Source organism: Callithrix jacchus, chromosome 3, assembly GCF_049354715.1.
Source record: "Callithrix jacchus isolate 240 chromosome 3, calJac240_pri, whole genome shotgun sequence".
NCBI classification, from domain to species: Eukaryota; Metazoa; Chordata; class Mammalia; order Primates; family Cebidae; genus Callithrix; species Callithrix jacchus.
Window position 1 is genome coordinate 21,750,942 of NC_133504.1, and position 11,878 is coordinate 21,762,819.

At 34.9% G+C, this 11,878-nt stretch overlaps 1 protein-coding gene across 25 annotated transcripts in view; it reads left to right on the forward strand.

Annotated features, from left to right (window-relative positions):
* The window catches only part of NEK1 (NIMA related kinase 1), a 257,207-nt gene that overhangs the window by 73,593 nt on the left and 171,736 nt on the right, over positions 1-11,878 (forward strand). For 16 of the 25 annotated variants that reach the window (XM_078366260.1, XM_078366264.1, XM_078366266.1 and 13 more), the window contains 2 exons: positions 2,491-2,654; positions 2,735-2,866. In XM_078366260.1, the coding sequence (XP_078222386.1) occupies positions 2,491-2,654; positions 2,735-2,866 (296 nt within the window). The remainder of the gene's footprint in view (positions 1-2,490; positions 2,655-2,734; positions 2,867-11,878) is intronic. The other 9 variants (XM_078366263.1, XM_078366269.1, XM_078366273.1 and 6 more) reach the window with 1 other exon arrangement.

An 11,878-nucleotide genomic window follows, 5' to 3' on the forward strand; every position in this document is an offset into this window, starting at 1 on the left:
AGAATTCATCAACCTTTGCTTATAATTGGTGAATTTTTGTATATAAATTATGTCTCAAACAAACATACTGCATCAGCATTCTAATACAGTATTTTCAACATTATTTTGAGTATGAGCATCTTCTAAGATGTTTACATGCCTTTGTTTTTGCTAAAAAGAAATGGAACACAGTCAAATTAAGATGATCCTAGCATTGGACTAAACTCAAAAAGTAACCAGTTTCGTAGTAAATCTGACCACCTTATACGAGAGTTCTGATTCTTGACTTCAGATGTACTTTTGAGGATGTATGTAAGGACCACCTGATGGAGGTTTCTGTTCTAGCAGTTTTCATCACTTGTTATTTGAACATCTTTAATCAATTTTATTTATCATGTACTGATTCCTTTTTAATCATGCTTGCTTATAAAATAGTGTGCAGCTTACAAGATACTGAAACAAATTTTATCTTACTGGGTTACACTGAAGTTTCTTTTATTGGATTCTGATATTTTTCTTTGTTTCTTCTATTATTATTTTGAGACAGGATCTCACTCTGTCACCCAGTGGTGGAATCACAGCTCACTGTAGTCCTGACCTCCTGAGCTTAGATAATCTTCCCATCTCAGCCTCCTGAGTGGCTGGGACTACAGACACATGCCACTGTGCCCAGCTAATTTTTTGTATTTGTTGGGTTGGAGTTTTGCCAAGTTGCCCAGGCTAGTCTCGAACTCCTGAGCTCAAGCAATCCACCCACCGTGGCCTCCCAGAGTGCTGGGATTACAGGCATGTGCCACCCGCGCCTGGCCTTTGTTTCTTCTTTTAACCAGACATTTTCCTTAAGATGTTATCACCTGGAAGTTTCCCCTTTTTCACTCTCAGTATTGTAGCTTCTGTTCTCATCACTTCACACTCTCAGAAAGTGGTTTTTTAAAGGTATCCGTCCACTCAGCCAGAATAAGACCATATCTGGTGGTCTTATTCTCAGATAAAGTTCAAATAAGTTGACCTTTGCATTTGAAGTTACTGATTTCCTTTTCTCAATGAAATTCTTCCACCGTGACTTCTGTAGCATTATACAGTTTTTATTTAATTTTACTCTTATCCTTTTCTGGCATCTCTATTTTTTTGCTATGAGTTTTCCATGTGTTGAGTTCTTATGTCTCTGTGGTTGAGTCTTTAAGTCTTTGCCTTTATTCTTTGTCATTCCTACAGATAATCCAGACTTCCTTCAGCATGTAGTTTTCATTGACTGGCTTTCTTTACTTCTAGGTGTCTTGGCTTGGTGTCAGGGCAGCAACATCCTTCCAATTAATTCCCCTGCCTTACTTTCTTATTTCTGCTTACCATGCATAATATTGACGTACTGACCTTTCAAACTCTTTCGGTATGCTGCTGCTGCTAGAAACTTTTTAAATGCTTTCTATTGTTATTTATTTGAACACAAACACCCAGGGCTGATAGCGTTTACCTATACCAAGTGTTTATAGCCAAACTTGATACTCCTTATTTGCCTGCCTTCTGTTTGTAATCATGCTTCTTTTCCCCTCCACCTTCCATACCTAAGTATATACTTATATGGCTTATTTTTACTGTAATGCCTTGGCTCATATTTACTCTCCTTACATTGCTGTTGAGACCAGATTTAACAATATCTTTCCGCAAGGCCTTTTTTCTAATTAAGGATTTTACTGATTTTTTTTTTTTTTTTTTTTACTATTTTGTGATTTGTGCATTACTTACTACTTTGGAATCTCTCTGTTGTCACTTGTTCACCACAGAATTGAAAATTTTTCTTTCTCTTTTTTTTTTTTAAGACGGGGTTTCACCATGTTGGTCAGGCTTGTCTTGAACTCCCAACCTCAGGTGATCCACCACCTTGGCCTCCAAAGTGCTTGGATTACAGGCGTGAACCACCGCACCCGGCCTTTTTTTTTCTTTTTTTCTAAGTTTTTCTAATTTCTTGCTGTTTTTCCCAACTTACTTGGAAACTAAAGATAGATATGACTTTTTGCCTCATATATATATATAGAACCTGTTTTAATAATGTTTAGACCTTCATATCTGCTTGGTGAATTTAAGGATTTGGGGTATATTAAAAGCCATGTGCAGATGTTTTTATTAAATATAATTCTGAATGTTATATAAAAGCAGCCTCTACTTATAAGCTGTACATAAACTTAATGAAATAGAATTACATGAAATGAATATTGGAAGTTTGTTTCAAAACTTGTTAAGACCAGATTTTTCCATGTTTACATGAAATCAGTGACATTTTGCTGTTTCTGTTTGTCACATTAAATTATGCTTTGTCAGTTACAATACTTCTTGGTTGTTAATATTTATAATAGGAAAACATTTTGCTTTAGGCTTTAGATTTCTTAGTATGTTTATATTAAGTAATTACTTTTTTAAAGTCAAGCATTGAAATTTACTCTTTCTTTTGAGATTAGTGCAGGCCTGTAAGGCCGTATGAGATAAACACATGAGAGCTCTTTGTTTAATTCCTAGGTTCCTTTTTTTGGCAGTGGAGGGACTATAGCTCCATCAACCTTTTCTTCTCGAGGACAGTATGAACATTACCATGCCATTTTTGATCAAATGCAGCAACAAAGAGCAGAAGATAATGAAGCTAAATGGAAAAGAGAAATATATGGTCGAGCTCTTCCCGAAAGGTATGGCTATGTTCTGCAGAAGTTGCTTATGCTTTGCTTCTGAGATAGTAATGAAAGTCACTGTGCGTATTTATCTACAGAGGAATTCTGCCTGGAGTTCGTCCAGGATTTCCTTATGGGGCTGCAGGTCATCACCATTTCCCTGATGCTGATGATATTAGAAAAACTTTGAAAAGATTGAAGGCGGTGTCTAAACAAGCCAATGCAAACAGGTTGGACTGTGATGATCCATGAATTCATCCTTGTGTGTAATTTTGTTTGTCATGTATAGCTTAGTACATAAACTTCGTGGATGTTTTCTCCATTGTTCACATATGATATTTTTTTGCCTCTTGGGTACAATAATTTTCTCAGGTGCAAATTTGGCCCATGATTACATTGTGGAAAGCACCTAGCTGTCCAGTTCAGCCTGATTTTTGTGTCTTATTTGTGTGTTTAAACTGAATATACTATTTAAAGAAACGTGATAATTTTCTGCCAACATAATTACAATGTTTCATCACCCACTTGCTTTAAATGAATCAGGATTTAATCTGAATCTAAACAGAACCACACTTGATGCAGAACCCCAGTGCATTGTTGTCTTCCTTTTCTCTGTCACTTCAGAGCCTACTTTTCTCTTTGCTGTCTTAGCATGCTTTCTCTTCACATTCACCTCTGATTTATAACTCTGTGATCCTATTCGTTATATTCTTTTCTTCCATTGAATTAATATTTCTTTTATTAATCATTAATATTTATTTTCTTCCATTTAATAATGCTGTCAGTGATTGTAACTTGCATAGTTCTTTTTTTCTTAAGTTTGTATATGTGTTTTCTTTGACATTCCTGTTTCTTCTATAAAATATTTTGGCGAAGAACAGATAACATTTTGTGAAAATTTAATCACATTGTCTTTTCCTTATATTGATGTTAAGGAGAATACTGTCAGTTGTTATAAAAATCTTTGATTCCCTCCCTCCATTATAAAAGATGATTAATATGTACTTGAGCAGGGATAATTAAGGTAAATGTAAGTTAACATTTATATACACATTATGAATTGTATACAGAAGCCTGAGCTATGAAGCTTCTGTTTTTTGAGAAAGGAAGGTTATAGACTTACACATATGCATATTTTTGATGAATGGTGAGAGAAAGTTTGTGAAGGCTTTTATTCTCCAGAATTATTGATCTTTCTAGTATATATATTTTTTAATTAGAAATCTTTATTTTTAGAGCGATTTTGGGTTCACAGAAAAATGGAGAGGAAAGTACAGAGTTCCCATTACCCCTTCCTCACACATCATAACCTTTGTATCGACATCCTCATCTGAGTGATAATGTTTGTTACAATCAAACATTGATCCATTATCACCCAAAGTTCATAGTTTACATTCGCGTTTATTCTTGGTATTATACATTCCATGACTTTTGACAAATGTATAATTATGAATATCTACCAGTGTATTACCATTCAAAATAATGGCGATCCCTTAAAAATCATCCCCTGTGCTCCACCTTCCTACAACCTCCCTCCCAGCTCTTGGCAACCACTGATTGCTTTAATGCCTTCATAGTTTTACTTTTTCTAGAATATCTATACTTGGAATCGTATAGTATGTGGTCTTTTACAATGGCTTCTCTCACTAATATGCATTTAAAGTACCTCTGCATATCTTCATAGTTTCACACTTTATTTCTTCTTAACGCTGACTGATATCCCATTGTATCTATCTATGTACCATACTTTTTTTTGTAATTTTTTTTTTTTTTCGGAGACACGTTCTTATTCTGTCACCCAGGCTGGAGTGCAGTGGCATGATCACGGCTCACCTGCAGCCTTGACCTCTGGGGCTCAAGTGGCCCTCTTACCTCAGCCTCCTGAACAGCTGGGACTACAGGTGCTTGCCACCATGCGTGGCTGATTTTTTAATTTTCTGTAGAAATGGGTCTTATTATGTTGCCCAGGCTGGTCTTGAACTCCTGGGCTCAAGCAGTCCTCCTGCATTGGCCTTTGAAAGTGCTGGGATTACAAGCATGAGACACCATGCCCAGCTAGAATGGATATACCACACTTTATTCATTAATCTACTGAAGGATATCTTGGTCGCTTTTAAGTTATGGCTATTATGAATAAGGCTTCCACAACTATTGGTAAATAGGTTTTTTTGTGGACATAAGTTTTTAAGTATTTAAACAGATGCCAAGAGGATGATTGCTGGACCATATCTTAAGAGTATGTTTGATTTTGTAAGAAGTCACCAAACTGTCTTCCAAAGTGACTATACCATTATGCATTCCTGCCAGCAGTGATTGAGAATTCCTATTGCTCCACATCCTCTACCACATTTAGTGTTGCCATTGTTTTAGATTTTGGCCATTTTAATCAGTGTGTAGTGGTATCTCGTTTTAATTACAATTCCCTAATGCCATATTGAACATTTTTTCATATGCCTCATGCCATCTGTATATCTTTCTTGATGAGTTGTCTGTTCAGGCCTTTTGCCCATTTTTTAATTCATTTTTATACTGTTGAGTTTTGAAAGTTCTTTGTTATTTCATATAACAGTCTTTTATCAGGTATGTCTTTTGCAGATGTTTTCTTTTTCTTTGTGGCTTATCTTTCCATTCCCTTAATATTCTCTTTTGCAGAGCAGAATTCTTTTTTTATATAAATGAAGTCTGGCACATCAGTTCTTTCTTTCATGGATTGTGTCTCTGGTGTTATACCTGGAAAGTTATCACTATAAACAAGTTCATTTGAGTTTTCTCCTAGGAGTTTTATAGATTCGTGTTTTGTCTTTGCGTCTGTGATCTATTTGAGTTAATTTTTGTGAAAGATGTAAGGTCTCTGTGTCTAGATTCATTTTTTTGCATGTGGATGCCCAGTTGTTACACATCTCTTGAAAAGACTAGATTTGCTCCTTGGAATTGCCTTTGCCCCTTTGTCAGTGATCAGTTGACAAAGGATTTTTATGTTCATCTATTTCTGTGCTCTCTGTTCTACTGATTCATTTGTCTGTTCTTTAACCAGTACCACACTGTTTTGATTGTAGTAACTTAATATAAAGTCTTGAAATTGGGTAGTTTCAGTCCTCCAGCTTTGTTCTTCAATATTGAGTTGGCTATTCTGGTTCTTTTGTCTAAGCTCTAGAATCAGTTTGTCCATATCTAAAGACTAACGTGCTATGATTTTGATTGGGATTGTGTTGAATCTGTAGGTCAGCTTGGGAAGAACTGACATCTTGACAATATTTGATCTTCCAGTACTTCCTATTAGACCTGAAATCTCTCTCCTTTTATTTAGTTCTTTGATATTTTCCATCAGAATTTTTAGTTTTCCTCATACCTGTGCATATTTTTAGATTTGTAGCTATGTGTTACTTTTTGGGGAGTGCTAATGTAAGTGATAATGTGTTTTTAATTTCAAATTCTACTTATTCATTGCTTATATATAGGAAAGCAATTGACTTGTTTAGTGACCTATCCTGCAACTGTGCTATAATCACTTTTTCTAGGAGGGGTATTTTTGGCAATTCTTTTGAATTTTCTACATAGACAATCATGTCATCTGCAAACAAAGACAGTTATATTTCTTCTTTTCTGGTCTGTACACTTGTGTTTTCTTTTCTTGTCTTATTGCATTAGTTAGAACTTCCAATATGATGTTGAAAAGTAGTGCTGTGAAAGGACATCTTTGGCTTATTCCCAGTCTTAGAAAGCTTCAAGTTTCCATTAAATATAATGTTAGCTGTAGATTTTTTGTAGATGTTCTTTATGAAATTGTGGAAGTTCCTCTCTAAGTTTTCTGAGATTTTTAAAAATCAGAAATGGTTGTTGGATTTTGTCAAATGCTTTTGGGTTTTTTTGCATGTATTGATGGATCTTATGATTTTTCTTCTTTACCTTATTGATATGATGGATTATATTAACTGGTTTTCAGATGTTGAACTAGCTATGTTTTATTATGTTTTGCTATAAGAATAAAAATGCCCTTTTCTTTCATAGCTGGCAATCACTTGTAAGGAAATGATTTAATTACTATGTGTATAATGTTCTCATGATCTCTTTCTTAATAATACTCATTTATCTTTTCACTGACGTCAAGCAACAACTTTCTCTTCTCCAAATTTAAACTGTTGTCTTTGTTCTTCAGTGTTTGCTTTACTTAAAGGCATTTAATCTTTTTTCTTCCTCTCATTCTCAAATTCTTTTTAAATATTCTTTCTTTTGCTGAATTCAAGAATTTCTGTTTTAAAAATATTAGCAGCTAACTATCTTATTATTGTCCTTTCATATAGGGTTCTTAGTCAACTGTTTCTCTCCTTATTGCTCAGTAAAAGAGAAAACCTGAAGGAAAATCACAAGAGGCACTTTTTAAAACATTGTTTTTTCTGATTGCTAAGTGATGTAGGTTAGTTTTAGAAAAATTGGAACATGGAGGAGGAGGGTGTTAGGAAACAGGAAAGAAAATAAATTCCAAATCCCTGCCGAGGCAAGTCACTGGTGAAGAATTTGGTTAATTTTCATGCATACTTTTTTCCTTTTCTTTTTCCCTAGATAGTGGAAATCAAGTCTTGCATACAAATTTGTATCTTTTAAAATTTAGTGTTATCATGTACTTTTCCCATCTTAAAAATTGTTTTCAAGTTTTTAATATATGCATAAGATTCCAGTGCCTGAATGTGCTGATTTATTTAACAAATCGCCTAATATAACAAGTTCTTTGTAATCCTTCACCTTTTTGAACATTTTCTGCCACATTTTATTCTTTAAATAGAATCTCATAAGGGCAACTATTTTGCTAAAGGATTTGGTCATCTATGTTCCTGATGAAGATTCTAGAAAGAAATATTACTAAGTTTTTCTAGAAAAATGCCAGTTTTTACTCAACAAGTATATGATAATGCCTGTTTTATTGCCCCCTGGCCAGTATTAATAACTTTTTAGGAGCTAAAGAACTTTTTAAATATAAAGTTTAAAATCAAAGTAGTATAGGAGATGACCTTTCACTGTAATTCTGCACTGTTAACACAATAGGATAATTGAGTGACTTGTCATGTGGAAGAGGAACTAGACGCAAGGTGGAAATATAAAGACACTTTTCAGTCCAATATGAGGGCTGTTCAGTGGTTGGAACATCATGGGATTTAATGAGTATCTTCAAACTGAAAGTATTAACCAGAGGTTTAAATGACAGTGTGTCATGGGGTATTTTGATGGGAATACGGGAATATTTTATTCAGTGACTTGGACTAAATACCCAAGATCTCTTCCCATCTGAATGATTCTTTTGTCTTGTACTGTTTAGTGGTCACTAGCATTATAGAACATTTTCTCTGCACACTCACAATTTTCGGTTATTATAATTTTTATGTCATTGTCATTCTTGGTTAGTTCCTTTATTTGATTCAAACTGAATCAGCAGACCGAAATCTGTAGTCATCTAAGACTCTTTTCAGATTTCCTTTTCTTCATAATCACCCATATTTGCCTGTTTCTTCTTTATGATATTATTTATTTTTCCTCTTCCTCTTTTGTTTTTTTTTTTGGTGGAGGGGATGGAGTTTCATGCTCTTATTGACCAGGCTGGAGTGCAGTAGCACAGTCTCAGCTCACTGCAACCTCCTGGGTTCAAGAAATTCTCCTGCCTCAGCCTCCTGAGTAGCTGGGATTACAGGCATGTACCACCACATCTGGCTAATTTTGTATTTTTAGTAGAGATGGGGTTTCTCCGTGTTGATCTGACTGGTTCGAACTCCCAATCTCAGTTGATCCACCTGCCTCAGCCTCCCAAAGTGCTGGGATTACAGGGGTGAACCACTGCACCCAGCCTCCTCTTCCTTTCTTATCAGCAACTCTGACCAATCTGACTTTGCTTATATCCAGTGTCTTAATAACATACCTCTCTATTAGGCTTTTTAATATTAGAAGCTCCAGCCATGTATGGTTCAAATGGCTGAAGCCACTTTTTAAAAATTACAGAGTGCCTCCTAACATTTATGTTTTCAAGGTGCTTTTACTTTTCCCAGGTCCTTTTGTGTGTATTGCTTCATTTAATTTGGATGAAGCTAACAACAATTTCATTCCATTACATAGACAGTGTACCCCTTAAGAGGAAGCTAAATGAACAAACCCTTCTACATCATTTTTTCATCTCAGTAATTCTTTACCACCCCAACTCTTCTGCCTAATACCATATTACTCATTTTTATTTCTCAGATTATCTGTTACCTAGAGTGCTACTTCTGTTTATGTTGTCTTCACCTCCTAAAATATTCCATTTATAATTATTCTTCAAAAGTTTTAAGTTTTCTTTATCAGTAAAGAATTTGAACCATGGATATGAGACATGAAGTTCCCAGCCAAATCTTGTTGCTTTTTCATGCATTTAAAATAAAAAAAGGAAAGAAAATAACATATTCCCTTTTCCTCCCCTTCTCCTATCAGGGTTAAAAAAGGAAAGTTTGTCTTAGAATAATTTTTTTTTTTTTTTTGGAAACAGAGTCTTGTTCTGTCACCCAGGCTGGAGTCATTGGCGCAATCTCTGCTCTCTACAACCTCCACCTCCTGGGTTCAAGCAGTTCTTCTGCCTCAGCCTCCAGAGTAGAGGTGTGTGCCACCCTGCCCAGCTATTTTTGTATTTTTAGTAGAGACGGGGTTTCACCATATTGGCCAGGCTAGTCTCAAACTCCTGATCTGGTGATCCACCCATCTCAGCCTCCCAAAGTGCTGGGATTACAGGCGTGAGCCACTGTTCCTGGCCAGAGTAATTATTTCTTGACAAAAGAACACTATAATTCTGTTATCTCATTGTTTGATGCCCCTTATCCTTGTACATTATGCTTTTTAGTCCATTTTAATGTCTTTCTATTTCCTATCCAATTCCTTATTTCTTACTGTATTTGCATTTATATTATCATCCTCTTATCATTAATTCAGGTCATTGTTTTGCTGATTTTAAGCAGTATAGTTCTGGAACTCAAAAGAAGTACTCTAATTTTTGTAAAACAGAGCACACTCACATGAATTCTTAATAGTGTTTAATGAAGATTACTATCAGGAAGTAAATTGACTGTTGAATCCTTATCCCCATGATCCCAGCACATACAGTTTATGCCCATAGTTTAGTACAGTTGTACTGCTTTAGAGAGGACTAATTATATGAGTTATTGGCTATTTTTCGTGTATATGAAGTAGTAAACAATAATGCATATGAAAAATAAGGATACAGAGTTTCTAAGTTTTTAAACAGTCTAAGGAGTCATAAAATTTATTAAGTTTTGTCCTTCATTCTATTAACATGTGTCACTCTGATTTTCATATGTTAAACCAACCTTGCCTCCCTGGAACTCTGTTTTATTCATCTTTATATCTTTTGACAGATATAATGTGGCAAATAGTTGACATTCAATATTTGTTTAATAAATGAGAGGAAAAAAGAAATAGTGTTAAACAAAATCACTACAGTTACTAAGTTTGTATTTGAAAGCAGCCAGTAATGTAAACCTGCTTATTTAAGGCAGCTTAGGAAGCGACTGTTCAATGAAACAGAATTTATAAATCAGATAAATACATAGAGCAATTAATATTATATATACATAAATGGTATGAAAATCTATAAATGAAAGCTGTGTTACATATGACCAGGTTCCTAGTAAGATAATTCTCTGCAACCACTGTTTAACAAATGCCAATTGGAAGTTCAGGCTAACAATCACTGGACACAGAAAGTGTCTTAAGATGGGAAGTCAAACATGCTTTACTTTTGTAAAGGAGAAGGAAGTTGATACAATCAGGATATACAGCAGAGAGATCAACTGTCTTGTCTGATTGTAGATGGTGGTTTAAGCTTCCAGGACTCCCTAAAAGAGCCTTGTCAGTAACCATAGAGTTTCAGATATCATGTCTAAGCATCATACCTGAAGGTTTATCTCTCTTCCGCAGGCCTCGCCTTACATAGGTGGGGCTATAGCAGAGCACAGTACAGCCTCACCTTGATAAATGCAGGCAATAGGGTACATTGCAACCAGATATACCTTATTAATCTTATGTCAGTGCATTACACCTGAAGGTTTATCTGCCTTCCTAAAGCTCAGCCTTACATAGATGGGGCTGTGGCAGAACAGGGTACTGTCCTACTTTGATATACACAGGAAATAAGTTGCATTCTGACCAGATATACCTTATTAATCTCATGTCAGAACATCACATTTGAAGGTTCATCTGTCTTCCTCAGTCTCAGCCTTATATAAACGGGCTATAGCAAACCAGGATATAGCTTTACTTTGATACCTACAGGAGGTAAATTGCATTCAGAACAGATATACCTTATTAATCTCAGAATTTTCCAGTGGGTAATGGGACTGCTAGAGGACAGCACAACTACACTACAGAGGCATGAACAAATTTATCATTCATTGTGTTCATCTACTCAATCCAACATCGCCTGGGTGAAGTGCATTTCTGAATTTAGTAATGTGAAACTAGATTAAGATTTAGCTATCCAGATGCATCTGAGAGCAATAGTAATAGGCCTTTAAACCATCTACAGAGATTATCTAATTCTAGGAAATTCCTATGATGGAAATTTCTTAAGAATCTTTTTTTTTAAATACTACATGAGGTAAATGAAACTTCGATCACTGTCATTCATAGTTATGTGATGGAATAGATTTTTACCTTTTACAGCTTAATTTTATATTTAAAATATTTTTATGTTTCAGTTAGTAGTCATTGCCAAAAAATGTAAAAGAAGCAATTATTTGATATATGAATATCAGAAAAGCTTAAATCTTACTACAAGACTGAGATTTACTTCATGTAATTTGCAGGACATGATTTAGTTACGGTCCCAAAGAAAGCCTATAGAGGAAGTTTGTGTGCCTTACTAGCCACAATACAGGTAGAAGCCAACAACTTGCTCATCTTTATTCTTCACCTCCAAAATTAACTGCAATTGACGGCATGCTATGAGTTCTCTGATTATTGGGGCTACATTTTATTTATCTTTGTATCTTCCATACTTAGCATGGCATCTAACACAATGTATAGTAGATGCTTAATCAATGTTTGTTATTTATACCTTTTATTTGTCATCTAAGATCAGCATGTTTACATTCTTGCATAATTGTCAGAGAAAGACACAAAAGTAAAATAGGACAAGATTAAAACAAATAACTGTTTTTAATCTTTTCCCTAACCTATCAGTTTTACTTTTTTTATAGTTGTGATATTCAGGG